At 44.3% G+C, this 23,557-nt stretch overlaps 1 protein-coding gene across 1 annotated transcript in view; it reads right to left on the bottom strand.

Moving 5' to 3' along the window:
• The window catches only part of LOC137543829 (trinucleotide repeat-containing gene 6C protein-like), a gene marked incomplete at its 3' end in the record, with an annotated part of 141,189 nt that overhangs the window by 97,988 nt on the left and 19,644 nt on the right, over positions 1-23,557 (bottom strand). Inside the window, exon 2 of the mRNA XM_068264914.1 lies at positions 4,181-6,700. Coding sequence (XP_068121015.1) covers positions 4,181-6,482 — 2,302 coding nt within the window. The remainder of the gene's footprint in view (positions 1-4,180; positions 6,701-23,557) is intronic.

The raw sequence follows: 23,557 nt of genomic DNA, 5'->3' as shown, positions 1-23,557 counted from the left end.
CAAAGCTGGCAACCAGCCAGCATTGCACGGGTCGTATCTGCTGGTCGGAGGAGACCAGGGGAAACGTCGCGGGCACAGCACGAGGCCAGGGAGCTGGAGGAAGCCCCAGGGCAAGTTAAAATTATTTTTTTCACTCAAGTATTCCTTTAACCACCCTGGCGTTCTATTAGAACGGCCAGGGCGGCGGGGCAGCACATTTCTTTATCTTTTTTAAAAATCATGTAACTAGCCTAGCGCTAGCTACATGATAGCCACTGTGTAGCGGCATCCCCCCACCCCTTCTGATCGCCTCCGGCGATCAGAGCAAACAGGAAATCCCGTTCAGAACGGGATTTGCTGTTTGGCTTCCCCCATCGCCATGGCGTTGAAAAGAGTCCCGATCCATCCCTCAGCGCTGCCTGATGCTGATAGGGCAGGCTGCACACGGGGTCTCGGGGGGGGGCTGTTACGCGGTGGGTAGCGGCGCATCGGCAGCGATCGGTATAAACACATGCTAGCTGCGCGTTTTAAAAAAAAAAAATTATGAAAATCGCCCCACCAGGGTCAGAGCAATCCAGCATGGCGGTCATGGACGAGCTGAGCTCGTCCATACCGCTAAGTTGGTTAATCGGTTACTCTCATTTGAAAATCAGTTGTCTTTCAGTTATAAAGTAATGCTCATGTTTTCCAATGACTCAGTTCTCATTATACCCCATTTTAACTGAAAGCTTTTTCACAATGCACTGCTATGGAGAAAAAAAAATAAAAACCGCAAACCAAAACATTGGCCTCAATTCACTAAGCTTTATCAAACACTTTACCGAACGTTTGATAATTTACCTCATGGGTAAAATCTAATTTTGAATTCACTAAGGTGTTAAAGATTTATTCAATGTTTTATCGATAAAACATTAAATAAATCTTTAACACCTTACTGAATTCAAAATTAGATTTTACCCATGAGGTAAATTATCAAACAAACATTTGATAAAGTTTGATAAGCTTAGTGAATTGAGGCCAATAAGTCTAAAAGGGCCCTTCTACCTTTTACTCTGGGACTTCTACAAATCAGTTCATACTTGTTGCATTCCATTGTAGCAGCAGGGCTAAGCATATTCTTCAAACACACAAGTACAACCTGGTGCAGGAAAACCATTCTTGCTGGCTACATTCCGAGGTCTTAGCTGAGCAGAAAACATTCAATGGGGCTGTGACACATCACCAGCAGGCGTGCATCGCTTGACACCACTGCACAAGTCAATGGCCTCTACAGTTAAGGGGTCTTTTTCATATAGCACGCTTTCAGGCAATCGCAGGGAAAGCAGACAGGGCATAGGCCCGCAATTCCATTCAGTATAATGAATGGGATCGCAAGCCCCGCAGCTCTGCTTTGCAGTGGAAATGAGCCCTAATAGTCTAACATACAAATGTAACAAACCACGCTATTGTTAATTTTGCAACCTACTGACATAGGATAATCTTTTGGAAAATGTAAGAGATGTATATGGACACTATAAATAAAGCTAAAAACTATGAAGATGAACTGCAAGTGGCAAAATGGTCTAGAATGTTCATGCTCATACTCAAGGAACAATGGAAGTAGGACAGTAAAAGGGAAAGTGACAAATTATTTTGCTAACTTCATATACTTTTGCACAAAATATGGATACAAGAAAGAATAAATAAGTTTCTCAAAAATGGGGCATCAGTGAAACCCATCAGTGACTATTTTAAGCAGTACAAAGTTTTTTACCTCTTTCCTTTAGAATTGGCTTTCAATAACCGAGATTAGAAAAAATAATTCTAACCTTTTATGCAACTTGTTGTGATTGAACACATTTAGAGCTTGTCAGTAGCTCTAACTGGTTCACAAAAATACATTAGTATGAACTTGTTGGAGAAGAAAATGAAAAAAACCAAATACAGAAAGCTTTGCTTATTAAAGTAAACACAACAAAGGATCAAGTTCTCCCAGCCCCCCCCCCCCCCCCCCAGTAGTTTTACAGGTCTCTGTGTGCTCCTGGTCTGCTCAGTTGTGCTGCTGCCTCCAAAAGCTTGCAGCTAAGGCCATGCATGTGCATTAGCCAGCAACAGGTTATTGTGGAGAGGGACAGTGGCACAACAAAGTGGATTGAGAGGAAACAGACTGATCTGTAAGGCTACAGGGGCTGAAAGAAGTTACGGTGTCTCAGGTCAACTAGGACATAAAGGTGAAAATGGACTAATGAAATAAACAATTGTATCCATCTTCCTTCTCCTAATTACATTTATGTTTATGTTTGCTAAAGAATGTTTCTCCTCTGTATGTCAGTGTATATAAGCTGTGTTTTTCAGTTCTGGTCAGGAACCAGTCCGACGAAGGCTTTTTATAAGTCGAAAGCTCACTGTTTATCCATCTCTAAGTTAGCCAATAAATGGTATCATCCTGATTCAAAACTTCTTCCTTCTCCTAAAAATGACTTTTTAAGATATTTCAGATTTATTCTATTTTAACCACTTCAGCCTACAGTGTTTCACCTTATGCATCCGAGCAACTGTCACCTCCCATTCATTCGCCAATAACTTTATCACTACTTATCACACTGAAATGATCTATACCTTATTTTTTCCGCCACCATTTAGGCTTTCTTTGGGTGCTACATTTTGCTAAGAATTATTTTATTCTAAATCCATTCTAACAGGAAGATTATGATAGAAATGAAAAAAAAGTCATTATTTCTCAGTTTTTAGCCATTATAGTTTGAAATTAATACAATGCTACCGTAATTAAAACCCATGTATTTTAGTTCACCATTTGTCCCGGTTATTACACCGTTTAAATGATATTCCTATCACAATTTATGGTGCTGATATTTTATTTGGCAATTATATTTTTCAATATTATGCATTTTTTTTAAATTATAGTAATATACTCTCTTGACATGCATATTCAAAAAGTTCAGACCCTTAGGTAACCATTGATGTTTTTTTATTTTTGTTTTTTATTTATTTATTTATTAATTTATTTTGGTAATTTTTGGCGTGGGAGGTAAACAGTTAATTTTAAATGTAATATGTGTTAAAAAATGTATGTGGGTGTAGTTTTACTATTTGGCCACAATATGGCCACAGTCAAAAAGTCCTGGAAGCATTAGGATGGTAAACTTTCTTTCCCCACAGGACTTAGATCAATAAATGGGAGCTATATTCCCATTCATTGATCTCGGGGCTAACGGATGGCGGCAGGTGCGCGTGCAATCGCGCGCCCGGCGCAGTCTATCCGGATGGCGATATCTGTCCAGATAGACTTAAAGAGACTCTGAAGCGAGAATAAATCTCGCTTCAGAGCTCATAAATAGCAGGGGCACGTGTGCCCCTGCTAAAACGCCGCTATCCCGCGGCTAAACGGGGGTCCCTTCACCCCCAACCCACCCCCCGCAAAAGAGTGTCGTAGAAAGGTCGCAGATTTATTGCTTCCTGGAGGCAGGGCTAACGGCTGCAGCCCTGCCTCCAGTCGCGTCTGTCAGCGGCGCATCGCCGCCTCTCCCCCGCCCCTCTCAGTGAAGGAAGACTGAGAGGGGCGGGGGAGAGGCGGAGATACGCGCTGACAGACGCGCGTGGGGCAGGGCTGCGGCGGTTAGCCCTGCCCCAACCAGGAAGCGCTCCCCCGCTGCACCGAGGGGGATTTAGGGGTGAAGGGACCCCCGTTAAGCCGCGCTATAGCGGCGTTTTAGCAGGGGCACACGTGCCCCTGCTATTTATGAGGTCTGAAGCGAGATTTATTCTCGCTTCAGACTCTCTTTAAGTGGTTAAATCTACTTTTTAAGTTTGAACGGTTTTATTGTTTTTGCTCAATGACACATTCATTGAAGTATGCAAAGTTAAAATCTATGAAGTATTGACCTTTTTTATCCCTTTCCTGTTCTCAGTAGCTGTTTTCTGCTAGGAAAGTGTTTTAAAGTTGGAATTTCTTATCAGTGAGGGTCACACTGTAGTCACTTCCTGTCAGAGTCAGGACTGAGTCAGCCACTAACATACCTGATATTTAACTTTTTTCAGGCAGAGAAAGAAAAAAAAGGAACACAGCATAGTGATTTGTATGCTAGGCACTGTGCATACCCAAGTCTATCTCATGTCACCTCGGGTATCCTTTAATAGTATTTTTTTTTTAACAGAAAAAAAAAATAAGGCTTGAAAAGCCCAAGAAAAAAAGAAGCCTCACCTGGACCAAGTAGTGGGGATCGATTCTGCTGGGCACTTGACTGATGAGGTGGCTGAGGTTCCACCAAATTGTTATTAGTGGGAGTTATTGGGTTGGTGTTGCTGTTAGAAGGAGGAACAGTCTGAACAACAGTGTTGTTCCTATCCCACATGTTTACAGTTTTGCTGTTGTAATTGCTTGGGTCCCCCCAAGCTAAGGTACCATCATCAATTTCCATTTTGCGGCGAATGGACGGTGGTGAAGGCTCTTCCCAACCACTGGGTTCTGAGTTCATGTCCTTTTGTTTGGCTGTTGATGGCGGTGGTGCTGGTGCTGCCCCACCACTCCACCCCGATCCAGTCTGCTTTACAGGTGCAGTTCCTCCCCAACCACTCACTTCCTGTGGTTTGTTGGCCCAGTTCTGCTGAGATTTTAAAGGTTCTTCCCAACCTGTACCCGAATTAGCCTTGGTGCTTGTGCCATTGCCCCACCCACTAACTCCAGACCGCGAATTATCATTCCACCCTGGTGCAGACTTGCTGTCAGTGTCCCACCCTGTTACATTTTTCTTTCCATCCATAATATGTGCTGGAACAGGTTGCACATCAGTCCAGTCTCCACCTCCAGATGTCCAGCCTGCATTTGATTTCTGCCCATCTACCCAACCTTGGGGCTTGGATTTATGAGACTCACTCCATGTGGGAGACTTGTCCTCCTGATTAGCAGCCCCGTTCCATGCATGACCACTTTTGGCAGCAGGATTAACAGTAGAGCTTGCATGATCACCCCATCCCCCTGGGCCATTTGGCGCGTTATTTTCCACCCAGCTTGCATTAACAGAAGCAGGTACAGGTTGGGAGTTAACCCATCCTGATACTGAAGAGGTATTTGTACTGGTCATGATGGACCCTTCACTATTCCCCCCTGAGTTTGAAGGCTGTGTGTTTGTACATCCCCAAGCTTCTGTCCCAATGTGTTTCCGATCAGGCCTGTGAAACTCATCAAATTCCCATGCAATGTTTTGTTTAACTGGAACCTGCCCCCATCCTGTGTTGGAAAGAACCCTTGGATCTAGGTTTTGTCTTGGCAATTGCATCTGCCCCTGATCTGCCATACCCTTGTCTCCCCGCTGACTTTCTACTCTTCCTTCATTTGGATTTCCAGCATTGTCTTTACCCCTTTCATTAGATGAACTGGATGATGCAGATTTGGCCCTAGAATTAATTTGCTCACATTCCTGCTGAGAATTCTGAATGGCAATACTAGAACTGTCCCACCCTGTTGACCCTTTTCCATTGATGTCATTATTGGAATGCTGGTTTTGAACTTTACCCCACTCACCATTCACACTATTTGTGCCACGGCTTGGCTGACCCCAAGGTCCAGAATGCATAGTTCCACCATTATTCCTACCCCTACCCCAAGCCAACACCCCTGGTCTAGTAGGTGGTCCTGAATCCCATGCACTCACCCCAGTTCCATCTTTCTGCCCTCCATTTTGTTTTGCAGCTGTACTAGGAGTATCTCCAGTATCCTGGTTAAATCCAGAGCTACCATTTCCAGGAGATGGATCACCAGGTGATAAACCCCACACAGAACTGCCCGTACTTTCACCTACCCCACTGACTTGCGAAACAGAACTAGTAGCACCAGGAAGGCTTTGCAGGTTGGTTGGGATAATGCTCCCCATTCCAACAGCCATTCCCCAGTTGGGCAGTCCATTGGTCTGCATTGCATTAATGGGGTTTGGAGAAGAATTCATAGGGTTAGTGTTATTTGGTCCATCAGTGTTAAGGTTCTGAGGTTGTATGCTGAAAGACACATTCTGAGAAGTGGACGTTTGTGGTTCTGTGCTCTCTTGTGACTGTAAATTTCTCCAAGCACCTAAGGAACCTGCAGCATTTCCATTCTGGCTGCCGATATTCTGGCCTATGGCACTGACTGGGCTGCACATGCTGGAAGAATTACCACCACTCAAAGTTCCTTCATGCCCAAGGACCGGCCAGGCCGCTGGGTTGGCATTGGGGTTAAGATTAATGCCAGTATTTGAGTTGGAAGCACCCCAGCAATTCTGATTCCTACTCTCTCCAATGATACTGTCCACCTTTCCATCCCCACTACTGGAGGAGCAGTGAGTAGTGCCAGAGCTGGAGCCAGAAGATGTACCCCAAACTCTGGATAAGTTACCATTCCCATTTGCTCCACCAGCTCCAAGGGCACTCTGGTTAGTAGTGCTTTGGATGAGTGCTCCATTGGTGCCATTATTGCCATTCAATTTCTTTGTATGTCCAGTGAAAGTGCCTTGGGAACTCGCTGTAGCCATGCTACTTTTCTCTGAGCCACAGTTGGAGGCAGAATCAGTGTCTGTAGTACATTCTGAGGCAGATTCAGTCTCAGCTCCCGTAATGGACGGCCACGCTTCCTTGTCAGTCCTGTCTATTATCACTTTATCCCAGCTATAGCTGGCTTCACCTCTGAGTGTAGGCTGAGATCCCCAGTGGGAATCTTCATAATGGTCTCCGAGACCACAGAGACCAAGATCTAAAGGAAAAAAAAAAAAATTGTTAATAGAGGTGTACATAAAAAAAAAAAAAGCTTTAGCTGGGTATAAACATTAACCTCCTGAGCGATAATCCCGAGCTGAGCTCGGGGTATGTTGCCCAGGAGGAGTTCTCAGGCCCTGGTGGGCAGATCTGCATAATTTTTTTTTGATACACGCAGCTAGCACTTTGCTGTGTGTAACTTCCGATCGCCGCCGCTCGCCGCCGATCCGCCGTGCAGTCCCCCCCCCCCCCTCACCGACCCCTTGCGCAGCCTGGCCAATCAGTGCCAGGCAGCGCTGAGGGGTGGATTGGAACTCCCGCTGACGTCACGACGTCCATGACGTCATCCCGCCCCGTCGGCATGGCGACCGGGGAAGCCCAGCAGGAAATCCCGTTCTGAACGGGATTTCCTGCTTACTCTGATCGCCGAAGGCGATCGGAGTGGGTGGGGGGATGCCGCTGCGCTGCGGCTATCATGTAGCGAGCCCTGGGCTCGCTACATGATTTAAAAAATAAAACATTTCAAAAAATAGTGCTGCGCCACCTCCTGGGCGATATAATTGTATCGCCCAGAGGGTTAAATACTTCCTACTTAGAAATCCACACATGAAATGCGTACAAAAATCCTCCAACTCCTCAGTTTATGAAACCTCTGACTCTAGGCATCCACAACTTACTCCGACTCACCAGCCCAGGGAGGGCTGTGGATCGTTAGAAAAATCATCCAACTCTGATGTTTATGGAACCACCGACTCTACCTCCAGGTACCCAAAAATTGGTCAGACACCACAGCACTGCCCACACCTGGCCGATTCATTCTCATGAAAACTTTTGTTACTAGTTTACAAGAGTAAAATTAAGGATCTTAACAAAATGCTCCATAAAATATCAAACTACTATTATTCAGTTAAAGGGAACCGAAACTGAGAAGTTGCCGACTCGCCTGCTGATTCTGTATCTCTAATACTTCTAGCCACAGCCTCTCTACAAGCATGCAGATCAGGTGCTCTGACTGAAGTCAGACTGTATTAGCTGCATGCTTGTTTCAGGCGTGTGATTAAATCACTACTGCAGCCAAAGAGATCAGCAGGACTGCCAAGCAACCGGTATTGTTTAAAAGGAAACATACATATCCCTTTCAGTTAAGGTTCCCTTTAAAGAACAACTGTAATGAGAGGGATATGGAGGCTGCCATATTTATTCCCCTTTAAATAATGCCATTTCCATGGTAGCCCTGCTGATCTATTTGGTTGTAGTGGTGTCTTAACGTCTTAACACCACTACAACTGGTGTTGCAGCAAGCATGCAGCTAATCTTGTCAGATCTGTCAATAATATGAAAAAAAAATAGATATGCCACATGCTTGTTCATGGTCAATAGCTAAAATTATTAGGGGCAGAAGATCAGCAAGATAGCCAAGAAACTGGTAATGCTTAAAAGGAAATAAATAAGGCCGCCTCCATAAAAAAAACGTGCACATCAAGTACAACCAGAAAGAAAGCACACACACACACACACACACACACACACACACACACACACACACACACACACACACACACACACACACACACACACACACACACACACACACACACACACACACACACACACACACACACACACACACACACACACACACACACACACACACACACTCTTCACAATCTCTAGGAAAATCCAAAGTTCTATACCATTCCAAATAGTTCAAGCTGTTCTAAAGCGTCCTAAATTACCCTAATTGGAAGCTGCTGTTTTAATCAACTCTAACAGGTGAAAAACAGCAGCTCCCTGCAGTTGGTTTGTGAAAAGACATGGCTAAGACAAAGGAGCTCACTGAGGACATGTCTAAAGGTTTTCAAGTTCCAGTGGTTACAGTGCAAAGTATTATTTAAAAAAATACAACCTGTTCCGCACTGCTGAAAACGTGGTCGAAAGCCAACAGTGACACCTGTGCTGGCCAGGATAGTGAGACAGGTGAAAAAGAATACAAAGATCACCACCAAGGCAATCCTGGTGAATCTCAGCTCTACTGGTAGCAATATCTCAAGGCAGACAATCCTAAGGACACTGCACACTGCTGGGTTCCATGGATGCAGACCAAGGAGAATGCCACTTCTCCAGATAAGGCACACAAAAGCTCACTTGGCCTTTGCAAATGCTCGTCTGGACAAAGAAGAAGACTACTGGTCTTCTGTGTTAGGGATAGATGAAACAAAAATTGAATAGTTTGGTCACAATGATGTTTCCTTCATAAAAAAGGAGAAGCCTTAAACCCAAAGAACTCCATCCCCACTTTCAAACAGGGTGGTGGGAACCTAATGCTTTGGGTGTATTTCAGCCAGTGGTGGACCAGGGAATCTAATCACAGTAAACAACACCATGAAAAAAGAGCAATACATGAGGATACTCAACACAGTCATCAGGCAGTCTGCAGAGAAACTTGGCCTTGGGCACCAGTGGAAATTTCAGCATGACAATGACCAAAAAACAAACAGCAAAATTGGTGAAGAAATGGTTAGCAGACAACAACACTGACGTTTTGGAGTGACCAAGCCAGAGTCCTGACTTAAATCCAATTGAGAATCTGTGGAGGGACCTAAAGATCAGAGTGATGGCAAGAAGCCAGTCCAACCAGAAATATTTGGAGCTCATTGCTAAAGATGAATGGGCAAAAATACTGGTGGAGACATGCAAAAAGCTGGTCTGCAATTATAGGAAGCATTTGATTGCTTTTCTATTGATTATTGAGAAGGGTATGAATAATTTTGGACTGGACACTTTTTGCTCAAATGTAAATTAAAGCCGAGAATGTTTTTTTCCCCACAATAATTCCTCTTGTACATCGTCTTATTGTTCTTTGGGAGACACCTATGTAATTTCCCCATCAAACAATTACTTGCTGGTTGAATAAAAGTAATTTTAAGTCAAAATTTGCAAGGGGTATGAATAATTATGGGCAGCACTGTACAAGTGAGCGGTCATCTGCTTTACAATTTCCATCACCCAACACCTTATCTTCAACTCATGAAGGGACACTATCGATTGGCTTTTTTTTTTTTTATTGAGTGAGAAAATGTTTGGGAAGTGCTGCTAAGTGTTGGTGTATACATATGAATCCTTATCTCTGTTTACGGTTCTCTAATCCCTTTCGCACTTTTCTGAGGGCAGTCTGCTGAAAATTCTGACAGCAAACTCAGCCATATTTGGGGGGGGGGGGGGGGGATTCCCTTCACAGTGCATCATTAACTATGTGTGCAGATAGCTCAGTCAGAGACAGACAGCGCTTTCTCTCACAGAGAGCACAGGAAATGCATCTTATGTGCAACTAAAATCTGTAATTGCGTGTGTGAAACCTGATATATGAAAACAAAAGTCTGTCAGGTAGTCTGCTTCAATATTACACACTTCTTAGCATGACACGTTGCAGAGATTCTTACAGATTCATACCTCTGCAAATGAGACATTCAAAACATAGCTAAAATCTACACACAATGAATTAAAGCTTTTGACTCTGATATTTAACATGAAAAGTAGGAAAATGTTTACACAGCTACTTATACATTATTTGTACATGGTCATTTTAGAACACATGGTTTGATAGAGTTCCTTTAATGTTTTGACTATTTTAGGTAATCGAAAAGCATTGTGTCGCCAGTGTCATACATAGGATTGGAAAGTTTGCCCACAATGTTAAATGCATAAAAATGTACCACAGCACATTAAAGATAAATGGCACAGAATTCCCCATCTGCTTTAGGAGCAGGTAAAGTATACAAAAGCATTCATTGCACCCGGTCTAAACTGGTAAAAAAAAAAAAACAGAGCCACTGGCATGTGATGCACTAGTAGGTGCTGCCATTTACGACATCTAATGTTCCTCGCCCTTTTTTGTAGCTTCAGCTTGAGGCCCAACACCATGCTACAGTTTGCCAATAACTAAGCAAAAATGCAGTCACACTGGGTGAATGGGGAAGTGTGTGTGTCTACTGTACTGCCCAACCCCTAAAGAAACCTCAATTATGAGCGTTGGGGAAAGCACAAACTGGTAGTTTAAAATGATACCAGTGGCAGCCTACCTATCCCAGTAGTCAGTATTTTTTTTCCTTTTTGCTTAGGACAGCATCAATAAAATACAGAAGTATGAAGTAACAGTCCTAACCATAGCTTTATGTACTTTAGTGTGGTTTGCCTTCTTAAAACAGAAGGAATTTACAATAATTAAGCTTTAAGTGAACATCTGTGGTTACCCACAATGCACCACTACTGGATATGCAAATTATCTCTTTATGCCCCTGAATCCAGGCTAGCAGCCAGAACCATTGGTGTCTAGCAAGCCTATAGCTTTACATTTTACAGAGCCCTATCAACCCCACATGCAGAAAGTCTGTTTCAGACTTTTGGTCCTCCTCAGTGTATGGCAGGGATTGATATGGCTCTATGGCAGTGATTTGCAAACTTGGCTCTCCAGCTGTTAAGGAACTATAGGTCCCACAATGCATTGCAGGAATCTGTCAGCCACAGTCATGATTCATATAGGTAAATGCATTGTGGGACATGTAGTTTCTTCTTAACAGCTGGAAAGCCAAGTTTGCAGATCACTGCTCTATGAGATAGGGCTTGGACTAGTACAACAGTAACCAAGCAGCTCAGGGTGATCCAAAACCACAAGTATAGGGGACTAAAAGCGACCAACAAACCCTCCTACTAAAAAGCAATGCTTAGTGTGGTTTGCCTTCTTAAAACAGGAGGTATTTACAATAATTCAACTTTAAGTGAACATCTGTGGTTACCCATAATGCAACACTACTGAATAAGCAAATTATCTCTCTATGCCCCTGAAGCCAGGCTAGCAGCCAGAACCAGGGCTGTGGAGTCAGAGTCGAGGAGTCTGAGTCATTTTGGGTACCTTGAGTTGGAGTCAGTGATTTCATAAACTGAGTAGTCAGGTGGTTTTTGTACCGACTCTACAGCCCTGGCCAGAACAACTGGTGTCTAGCAAGCCTAAAGCTTTAACATTTTACTAAGCCATATTAAAGCCACATGTAGACAGCCTCTTTACAAAGACTAAAATACCGTACACATGCTAGATAAACCTTGGCCGTGGCGGCCAACAACAACCCTCTCTGCTGAAAATTTAGCAGGTAGCATGCTTCCTACACATGTACAAAGCTTAAACCAATTTTAGAGGAGCCAATTAACTTCTTTGGGCTCTATTCACAAATCTTCTCATAAATGACTTATTTATCACCTAATTGATAAAAAAATAAAATAAAACAAAACATTTCAGCACATTTACAAGCAAAATAATCACTCCGAGTAAGTTGTTACTGATTAACTTAATTTCAATATTAGTTTTCTTACATTAACCTATTTTGGTTCCTGGACGTAGTTTCTACGTCCAGGAACCATGCGCGCTACCGCGGCCGATCGCGCGCGCACGCGCACTCCCGGCCGCGGATTCGGTAGCCAGGGAATCAATGTATCGGGCTATGGTGGTGCCCGATCATTGATTCCTCTCCCCTGCTGAAAAAGCGACAGCTTCTCTCAGAAGCTGCGCCTTTTCTGGCCGTTCCCTTCCCGATGCGTCACTGTAAGCGTATGTTACGCTTAGAGTGACGTCATGTAAACAAACTCATGGCCGCCATCTTGTAGCCAAAAAGTAATACTACACCTGTAAAAAAAATAAATTTAAAATTAACACACATTTACATTATAAATCTATTGTTTACCTCCCACCCTCCCAAAACTACCCAAATAAAATGTTTACAATAAAAAAAAAAAAAAAACTACTATAAAAAAAAAAAAAAAAAAATGTAAATATTTACCTAAGGGTCTAAACTTTTTAAATATCAATGTAAAGATGAAATATTTCTATATTTTTTTTATTTTAAACTTGTAAATAGTGATAGATGCAAAACGGAAAAAATGCACCTTTATTTCCAAATAAAATATTGTCGCCATACATTGTGATAGGGACATAATTTTAACAGTGTTATAACCGGGACATTTGGGCAAATACAATACGTGAGTTTTAATTATGGAGGCATGTATTATTTTAAAGCTATAATGGCTGAAAACTGAGAAATAATGAATTTTTTCCGTTTTTTCTTATTCTTCCTGTTAAAATGCATTTACAGTAAAGTGGCTCTTAGGAAAATGTACCCCCCAAAGAAAGCCTAATTGGTGGCGGAAAAAACAAGATATAGATCAGTGCATTGTGATAAGTAGTGATAAAGTTATAGGCTAATGAATGGGAGGTGAATATTTCTCACGTGAAAACGACGGAACCTGAACGGGTTAATTATATTTTTGCTTTTTGGGAGCATAAAATGTAACAGATAAGACGAAAACAGGTAAAAAAAGCTTTGTGAATCATGCCCTTTGTACATTTTTTTTCTATGTAGGAGGAAACAAGAGTTCCCTAGGAAAACCTACATAAACACAGATGGAACATGTGACCTCAACAAATTTATAGTGTTTTGGCCTAGAATTGAAGTTGAACAGAGGACCCTATCGCTGCAAGGCACGAGTGCTATGGCACCATGACATTTTGTACTGAACCAACATTTTTAAATCAAAAAAAAAAAAAAAAAAAAAAAAAAAAAAAAAAAAAAAGGTACTTTCACACTATAGGTAGAAGTACACTAAATAAATTTAAATACAGTAGTTTACTATGCCCTAACCCCTTAAGAGCACCGCATTAATAATCAGATGCCCAGTCTGATAATCATCATGTCTGTTTCAAGACTTGCTTAGCTACTCCTACTTAACCACTATCAGCTCTATTAACCTTCCTGGCGGTAAGCCCGAGCTGTGCCGCGCAGGAAGATATCTCAGCCCCTGGTGGGGCGATTTGGGCCATTTAAAGTGCTGTACGCGAAGCTAGCACTTTGCTAGCCGCGCGTACAGCTTGATCGCCGCCGCTCTGCGGCAATCGACCGCACGCAGCGGCGGAAGAGGGCCCCCCCCCACCAGAGCCCTGCGCTGCCCGGACCAATGAGTTCCAGGCAGCGCTATGGGCTGGATCGGAGGCGTCTGAAGTCAGGACGACGGCTGACGTCCATGACGTCATTCCGATCGTCGCCATGGCGACAGGAGAAGCCAAACAGGGGAGCGCGTTATACGCGTTCCCCTGTTTGCTATTGATGCCGGTGACGATCGCACTAGAGGGACACATGCGCCCTCTAGTGGTGGTTCATGTAGCTACCACTCTGGTAGCTTTACATGAAACAAAAAAAAAAAAACAAAAAAAAAGGATTTCTGCCCGTTTTGCAGAAAAATTAAACCGCCAGGAAGGTTAAGGGACTTGGTAGGTATCATGGTGTCCACACAATTAGAAAAATTTGAACATTCAGGCACCCATTGTGCAGTAGTATCAGAGTGGAACGAGTAACTGTCATAGATTATATTAGGCGATGCTTGTCGGCTGTTTACTGCGGGAGAAAGTGTACTAACAAATTGTTAGGTTAAATTCACTAGTTTAAATGTCAAGAAGCTGAATGTTTTCACTCATCCATTTTTCCAAACTGGTATCTACAAGGTGTGTACACACACAAAAATGTCATGCTGACACCGATGGTGTAAACCCCTAAATGTGCAGATAAAGGTGTAAAAGAATAAACCTAAATGAAAAAAAAAAAATGACAAGCACTTCAAAGGCTCATGAGTATATAACTGTCAGGAAATGTGGGATTTTAGCACTCTTTCATAGGACTAAAAAAAAAACAACACACAAAAAAAAACAAAAAAAACGCAGGCTAGTTAAGCTACACTGAAGTTCAGCAAAAGTTCAGCACTTCGGTGTGAAACATGAACAAACCGGATCAAACATTTTTAGTTAGCTTAAAATAAAATAAAAATAGCAGACTGCCCATGTGATTTGCATGGGAAACGTCATAGTAAGCTAATAAAGCTTTAGCTCATGCAACAAACAATCCCTTGGATTTATTTCTGCCTTTCCCTGTGCAGGAGTGGAAAAAAGCAGCTCAGCTCGTAAAGACGCCATTTTATAAAACCTGAAGTTGAGCCAAAAAAGCTCTGAAAGCCGCTGCCCGAGACACATTATGTTTCAGAATATTTAAAGTTAAGCTAACAGGGTTTTTCTAACAATGTTTTTGTGGCCTCTGGGTAGAGGGAGGGGATGAAGGGTGGATGAAGGCTGACAGGGAGTGAAATACCTGAGGAAAGGTGACGCCCAACCATCCTAGGGAATGCTACATTGTGCGTAGAGCTGCCCCTTTCTGCATCTAGGCATTCAGCTTCAATATGTCGTATATGCAAAGCACGAGTCTCATCCTGTAGGGCTGCCAAAAAAACCTCTGTGCAGGACGATGACCGCACAACCTTTAAGCTCATTTGGGCCTGTGCTGTACTGAATTTGGAAATGCCCTTACAGCTCAGGGAGGTTCCCTCACTCTCCTCCTTGCTCTCTCTCTCTGACAGTCCCTCCCTTCCTCCCCCCACCCAGAATGGGTGAAGGTATCAACAGCCTCAGACTCTTTAGGCTTTGATTATGTAATCACATCTGACACTAAACCAATCTTCCTTCCTTGCTTTCAACATCACAAAACATTCTCATTTCAAGACCGTTACAATAAACTTCAGAGCTTCTTTTTCTTTTCTTCAATATTTTGAAAGTCAGCCAAAACAACAGGGACACACAGCTGATCAGCTACATGCCAACATGTTCCTTGCATAGTTTCATCTCCCCTCTGCAGTCCCCAAGCCCCCCTCCCTCATACGTTTCCTTTCACGAACAGCCCAAGAGTCAGACATACTAACTGAAGCTTTAACATTCGGAACAAGGCCCACATGCATACACATATTGGTGGCGCGCTAAGCACTTCCAGCCTCCATCTCAGAAGCTAACAGAAGTACAGTACAAGTTAATCAGAGCCAGGATTAGTTTATACATGCTCATAAAAATGCTTCAAAACAATGCAACTAAAACTAAAGAAGCATGAACTACAATTACAAATGTCACTGACTGCAGTGTACTGACTTTCATGCAAACACATTTTACTAGTGAATCCAGGATCAGCCAAAACATTAAGACCACCCAATATTGCCCTCCCCCCCCCCCCTCCCCACCAAATAGCTCAGACCCATCAAGGTATGGATTCCACAAGTCCTCTGAAGGTGACCTATGGTATCTGGCATTAACACATTAACACAGATGGTCAATATGACTTGCAAATAACCAAGTTGAAGCAAATTTCCATCCCCCTCCTTGATAGATGCCATTGGAATTAGACAGTCAATGTTGTGCACTACATCTGTCAGTAGTTTTAAAGGACAACTGTAGTAAGAGGTATATGGAGGCTGCCATATTTATTTTCTTTTAAGCAATACCAGTTGCCTGGCTGTCCTCCTGATCCTCCGCCTCTAATACTTTTAGCCATAGACCTTGAACAAGAACGCAGACCAGTTGTTTGACATTGTCAGATCTGACAAGATTAGCTACATGCTTGTTTCTGGTGTTATTCAGGCACTACTGCAGGAAAATAGATAAGCTGGGCTGCCACCAGTTGCCTGGCAGCTCTGCTGCTCTATTTGGCTGCAATCATGTCTGAATTAGGCCAGAAACAAGCATGCAGCTAACTTTGTCAGGTTTGACAATAATGTCAGAAAAACCTGATCTGCTGCATGCTTGTTCAGGATCTATGGCTAAAAGTATCATAGGCAGAGGATCAGCAGGGAAACCAGGCAACTAGCATTTATTAAAGTGAACCCAAACTCTTACACAACACAGGAGGAAAACAGATAAATGCACCCTGTATGTATTCAGAGAGTTTAGGCTGACTAATTCCCCCTCATTTGTGTCTAATCCCCTTTGTCACATGACTGCCTATGGCAGATAAGCCCATTTGAAAGCACAGGCTGTTAACAATATGTCTGCTTCCATGAATCCAGTTTATTTTAGGATTTGTATGAGCTATAACAAATACATTTTTTTGTCTAAAGGTTATTATGCTGTTGGGCATCTTTTAGAGCAGAGAGGAGATCCGAGTTCACGTCCACTTTAAAAGGAAGTAAATATGGCAGCCTCTATATCAGGCGCGTCGCTAGCGTCACATATCGGTGGCACGTGCCACGGATATGGCTTTGGGGTGCCCCTAATGACTGCTCTGGGGTGCCACGAATGTTTTTACTTTGCGCGGCCGCCGTTTACACAATACGGCGGCCGCCATGTTGTGGGCGGTACTCGCCGCTCAGAAGCACTGCTGGTCCCCTTGTCCATCCGCCTCCTGCCCAATCAGGAGCACCAGGCAGGGGGCGCGAGATTGAATGAATAGGCAGGGGGCTGGAGAGAGCGTGAGTAGCTCCGCCCCCTGCACGTGTAGTGAAGCCATCTCGGAGGAGCCAGTTTTGAATTGCCCGCCCGGTGCGCGCTGACCCTCGCTGATCCTCCGCATGCCATGCCACCAAGAGGGACTAAGAAGAAGCCTCTGCTGCAGAGAGTGAGGGGGAGAACTGCCAGAGCCAGCCTGGAGGTCAGACTCCGGACACAGGCAGGATGCAGCCGCGGAGGCGGCAGCTAGATAACCCCCTGCGTGGCAGACTGCAGACTCCAGACCAGGGAGGAGGTAGTAATGTACGGTTTACTCTGCGTGTGTGTGTGTGTGTGTGTGTGTGTGTGTGTGTGTGTATAGTGTGTGTGTGTGTATAGTGTGTGTGTGTGTATATGTGTGTGTGTGTATAGTGTGTCTGTCAGTGCCCCAGCCTCTGTGCCCCATTGTGTATGTATGTATGTATGTGTGTATGTATGTGTGTATGTATGTGTGTATGTATGTGTGTATGTATGTGTGTATGTATGTGTGTATGTATGTGTGTATGTATGTGTGTATGTATGTCTGTGCCCCATTGTGTGTGTCTGTGCCTGAGCATCATCCTCCATGTCCCATTACAGTCTAGGCTGTTACTATGTGCCTGTACTGATAGCTGCAGTGTGTGCTGATCTCTGCTGCCTCCAGTATGTACAGTATAAGCCGTTACTCTGTGCCTGTACTGATAGCTGCAGTGTGTGCTGATCTCTGCTACCTCCAGTATGTACAGTATAAGCCGTTACTCTGTACCTGTACTGATACTAAACTAGCTGCAGTGTGTGCTGATCTCTGCTGCCTCCAGTATGTACAGTATAAGCCGTAACTCTGTGCCTGTACTGATAGCTGCAGTGTGTGCTGATCTCTGCTACCCCCAGTATGTACAGTATAAGCCGTTACTCTGTACCTGTACTGATAAGTAAGCTAGCTGCAGTGTGTGCTGATCTCTGCTGCCTCCAGTATGTACAGTTTAAGCCGTTACTCTGTACCTGTACTGATAGTAAACTAGCTGCATTGTGTGCTGATCTCTGCTACCTCCAGTATGCACTGTATAAGCTGTTACTCTGTGCCTGTACTGATAGTAAACTAGCTGCAGTGTGTGCTTATCCCTGCTACTTTCATTATGTACAGTATTAGCTGTAAAGCCTGGTACACACATACAATTTTGATTAGCCAATTTTAGCTCTGTTCATCAAATTCATTGTTTGTTGGCCCCCTTACTGCATGGGGTTGGTAAAATTGGTCAGTGATTGACCATTCAAAATTGTATTTGCGTATACATCTTTGATTTATGCCTATACTGATTGTCAATTATTTAAATAAAGGACATGGGGCTCCATCTAATATTTTGATGGGCAGGCCGGCTATCTGTAGCTTACACCGCTGCTAAGTTCATGTAAATTTGGCCCCACCCGTGGCCACGCCCACTCGCGGTATGACCACGCCCATTTTAGTATGGCCGAACGCGGAGAAACCGCCGCATGCCTTGATAGCGGTGCGGCGGATTCCGCGTCCAGCGCGGCGGGTGCTTTACAACACGTCTGGTGTGGCTGGGACTGATAGTCCACACAGATTCACAAGGACGCGCGCTGAGAGGCAGAACTTTTATGACAGCCAGAAGGGAGTCAGCTGACCAAGCCGGTCAGCTGACGATTCAACCACTTCCCATTGGTCTAGCACTTAGGGGAGGCGCTGGAGAGCGCTTTGCTATATATACTGGGTGCTGGTCATTCTCTGGTTGTCTGCCGTTGCGATCACTACGTGGAAGCACTCAGACCTTATTGTCAGAAATCTGTGTTATCATTCTGTTATACTTCAGACTAGTTCCAGGGTGTTGATGATCAAGGACCTCACACCCAAAGATTAGGAATCTGTGTTATTCTGTTATACTTCAGACTAGTTCCAGGGTGTTGATGATCAAGGACCTCACACCCAAAGATTAGCAATCTGTGTTACCATTCTGTTATTCTTCAGACTAGTTCCAGGGTGTTGATGATCACGGAGCTCACACCCAAGACTAGGCATTGTTTATTATCTGTTATGACCTTCTGCTTTTCTGACCACTCTTCTGTTCACCAATTTGGTACTTCGCTATATCTGATACTCTGTTGCCAAACCCTGCTTGCCATTAGATTACCAAATCAGCCTCCTGTCTTTGTACCTTGTATGTCAGTATGTTGCCGACCTGGCTTGTCCGACCTTGAGAGCTATCTCCCCAGCTAAGAGATAGTTCACAGATCAGTCAGTGGCATCCTTCTATTGGTGTCACTCACGCTCTGGTCCTTCCCTCTTCCAGTCTGACTCCTCTCCACAGGAGAGTCTCAGGCTGTGGAAGGATACTACTCCAGCAGTATTCCTTACTGCCTTGTACCTGTCCTCCTGGTATTGTTCTCAAAGTATTACTGTTGCACCAAACACTCATATCTCTCAGGTGTCCAGAGGTTAGTAATATATCTGATTATCGGTGATACTGCAGATCATCAATAATCGGGTATATATCTGTATTCTTGGTGATACTGCAGATCACCAATAATCAGACCCGCTCTGTGTTACACCGATCGTTACACTTTCCTAATTGCACAGTGGCTGTTTTATCTCTGGTTTATGATCTAATCTGTTTCCTTCTGGCTCTGTCGGGCTAAGGCTTGAATGTGTGGAATGTGCAGGGCTGCTTGTGATTGGATAGAAGCGATATACACCCTCTGCAGGCCCCCTGCAGGCTCTGTACGACACGCACTCTGCTTATGTGAGCCTATCACAAGCTAGTTAGTTTGTTTGTAAACACTGCCTAAAACTGTTAATTACAGTATTGCAGCAGAAAGTGGCAGAAACAGCACAGAGGGGCCCCGGAGAACATAATGAATAGAATGGTATGCTTTTTGCTGTAGAAATTTTAGAGTACAGATTCTCTTTAAAGTAACTTTTATTCAACCAGTGTCATGTTACACATGCATAGTTTGCTTTTTTCAAGTGTGTCTCCTCTCTCTTCCCTTACACTCCTCTGATCTCCTTGTCTCCTCCCTCACTGCTCATTAGAGATGGGAAGTTCGGATCTTTTCAATGATCCGGATGATTCGAATCGGATCATTGAAAAGATCCGGATCTTTGATCCGAATCTCGGATCATTTTACTAGGGAAGCATTCGGGGGTGAAATGACTAGCAGGACAGGTCTGTGGACAGGAGAGGGGAGGGGGGTGGACACACAGAGAAGGGGAGAAGACGGGCAGAGGGCAGGGAGTGGACAGAGAAGGGAGGAGGGACGAGCAGAGAGCAGAAATGTTTACTTGCAAAGTTGCACACACAATACCCACATTCTGCAATCATGCTTTACATGTATTTCACCTATATGCTCATCTGTGTACTTTCAATGCAAACGTCGCACAGTGAAAAAAAGCATTCCCAGAAGAGAAGTGCAGCTGTTTAGAGCGAATGCAGGAGGATCATATTGCAAAGCAATCACAGTGCCTGCAAAGTTACTGAGCTGTGCTGTGCTGAGCCAAAAGCTTCCCATGTGTTCACTGTGCACAACTACGGAACAGACAGCCTGTAATGAGCAGCACGTTATAGCCAGTATGTGTGCTCTACACATATCTGGCAGTGTCACCTATGTCCTCTCTCTCTCATCTACCTGTCTCCCTGCAAGGCTGCCTCCCATCCAACAGAGCGATCCCTGCTTCCAGGACCCCGCTGCCCGCTGAGGGGGCGTGTCGCTCCTAGCCCCGCCCCTTTTGCGATCCGAATCGTTCATTTTAATGATTCGGATGATTCGACTCACAAAATAGATTCTGATCAAAGATCCGAATCGTTCATGATCCGGACAACACTACTGCTCATTCTAGCTTCACCCTGCATCTCAGCTACATGCTTCTGCTAGCTGCTCACACTATGATTTTTTTGACCTATCCATTTGTTCACCGGTGTATGATCTGCACGGTTTGAATAAACTTCTTCACGATCTTCAAGGTGTCGTTTGGATCGAGTCACTGTCCGCTAATCTACCTTAGGCTGCGATTACACATATCTCAACACAACCGTGAGTTACAGAGATCACATTGTAGTGCTTAGACTGGAGAGGCAGAACAGTCAAACAAATCTGTGAAAGGATCTTAAAAGATCAGCTAAACATCTTTCAGAGGATTCTTGCCAGCTTGCATGTGTAGTGACATGTATATGGACACTGGAATATAGCAGAATATATATGCAAAGCCTGCATACTCCAGCCAGCAAGCAAATCTCAGCATAAGATTAATCAGTTTGCTGCATAGATTAATGAAGAAACTGTTGATGCAACTGTCACTTAATGTGCTCATAGAATAGACTGTCTGCATTAATTCTGCCTGAAAGTGAATCTAAGTTCTATATGCATTAGTGTTGTCCGGATCATGAACGATTCGGATCTTTGATCCGAATCTATTTTGTGAGTCGAATCATCCGAATCATCAAAATGAGTGATTCGGATCGCAAAAGGGGCGGGGCCAGGAGAGACACGCCCCCTCTCAGCGGGCAGCGGGGTCCTGGAAGCAGAGCAGAGATGGATCGCTCTGTTGGAGGGGACTCAGGGGAGCCAGCCTTGCAGGGACAGGTAGAGGGGACATGGGTGCCACTGCCAGATATGTGTAGAGCACATATACTGGCTATAATGTGCTGCACATTATAGGCTGTCTGTTCCGTAGTTGTGCACAGTGAACACATTGGAAGCTTTTGGCTCAGCACAGCTCCTGCACTCGCTCTAAACAGCTGCACTTATCTTCTGGGAATGCTTTCTTTCACTGTGCGACGTTTGCTTTCAGACTATACAGATGAACATTTAGGTGAAATACATGTAAAGTATATGATTGCAGCATGCGGGTATTGTGTGCAAACAAACATTTCTGCTCTCTGCTCGTCCCTCCTCCCTCCTCTGTCCACTCCCTGCCCTCTGTCCATCTTCTCCCCTTCTCTGTGTGTCCACCCCCCCCCCCCCCCCCCCTTCTCCTGTCCACAGCAGGGAAAGACCTGTCCTGCTATTCATTTCACCCCCGAAATGCTTCCGTAGTAAAATGATCCGATTCGAATCATCCGGATCATTGAAAAGATCCGAACTTCCCATTCAAAGTTAACTTTGCAGAACCATTGCTAAACTGGACTCTGCTCCCCCACCCACTGGTTGCCTAGGAAACCAGCTCCCTGAGCCAGAAGATTGATACATTTCTATGCAAACACCACCTTGTGACTCTACCCTCTGCCTGACATCACAATGCACCAGCAAAGCAATGTACAAGCTGAAGAGCCTAATGCACAGCAAGAACCTGAACTTCTTACAGCTCAGGACACAGATCCTCAAAGCCACATAAAACTAAAATGTTCAGTGAAACCAACTTGGAAAGTTCAAGAGAACTATGAGGCTGACAAGGAGGAGCTGCTGTGTAACATCAGCCACTTATGGTCTAAGACAATTGAATGTATGTCAGCTCTGTCTCAACCAACTCATGAGGTATTGCACCTAGTGTTGTCCGGATCATGAACGATTCAGATCTTTGATCCGAATCTATTTTGTGAGTCGAATCATCAAAATGAGCGATTCGGATCGCAAAAGGGGCAGGGCCAGGAGCGACACGCCCCCCTCAGCGGGCAGCGGGGTCCTGGAAGCAGAGCAGAGATGGATCTCTCTGTTGAAGGGGAGGCAGCCTTGCACAGCCACAGGTAGTTAGATGAGAGAGAGGGGACATCGGTGCCACTGCCAGATATGTGTAGAGCACACGTTCTGGCTGGAATGTGCTGCTCATTATAGGCTGTCTGTTCCGTAGTTGTGCACAGTGAACACATTGGAAACTTTTGGCACAGCTCAGTAACGTTACAGGCAGCATGCTGGGCTAGGACAGGGCAGGCACTGTGATTGTTGTGCAATATGATCCTCATGCACTGCACTAAACAGCTGCACTTCACTTCTGGGAATGCTTTGGGGAATGGGAGTTGGAAGTATACAGATGAACATATAGGTGAAATGTATGTAAAGCATATGATTGCAGCATGTGGGTATTGTGTGCAAACACACATTTCTGCTCTCTGCTCATCCCTCCTCCCTTCTCTGTCCACTCCCTGCCCTCTGTCCATCTTCTCCCCTTCTCTGTGTGTCCACCCCCCTCCCCTTCTCCTGTCCTGCTAGTCATTTCACCCCCGAATGCTTCCCTTGTAAAATGATCCGAGATTCGGATCAAAGATCCAGATCTTTTCAATGATCCGATTCGAATCATCCGGATCATTGAAAAGATCCGTACTTCGCATCTCTAATTGCACCTAGAGGGCGCTGTTAAGCAATTGAATACTGCTTATGAGAACTATCAAAGACTGTCTGACAAATATGCTGATCTCTTAAAGCGGTACAACACAGAAAATTCCTTACAAGAACTAAGGGAATTAAATGAGCTCAATCTTGAAAGAGATGATTTAGTAATGCAAACAAGGGAAAAAACAGATGTAAAAATTGCACGTCTCTATGAATCCAGATCCCATCTCTCCACAACTTCTAAGCGCTCCACACGATCTTCAA

Source organism: Hyperolius riggenbachi, unplaced genomic scaffold, assembly GCF_040937935.1.
Source record: "Hyperolius riggenbachi isolate aHypRig1 unplaced genomic scaffold, aHypRig1.pri scaffold_221, whole genome shotgun sequence".
NCBI classification, from domain to species: domain Eukaryota; kingdom Metazoa; phylum Chordata; class Amphibia; order Anura; family Hyperoliidae; genus Hyperolius; species Hyperolius riggenbachi.
Note: the sequence above shows the minus strand (reverse complement) of the source record. Positions and strands in the feature narration are given on the sequence as shown.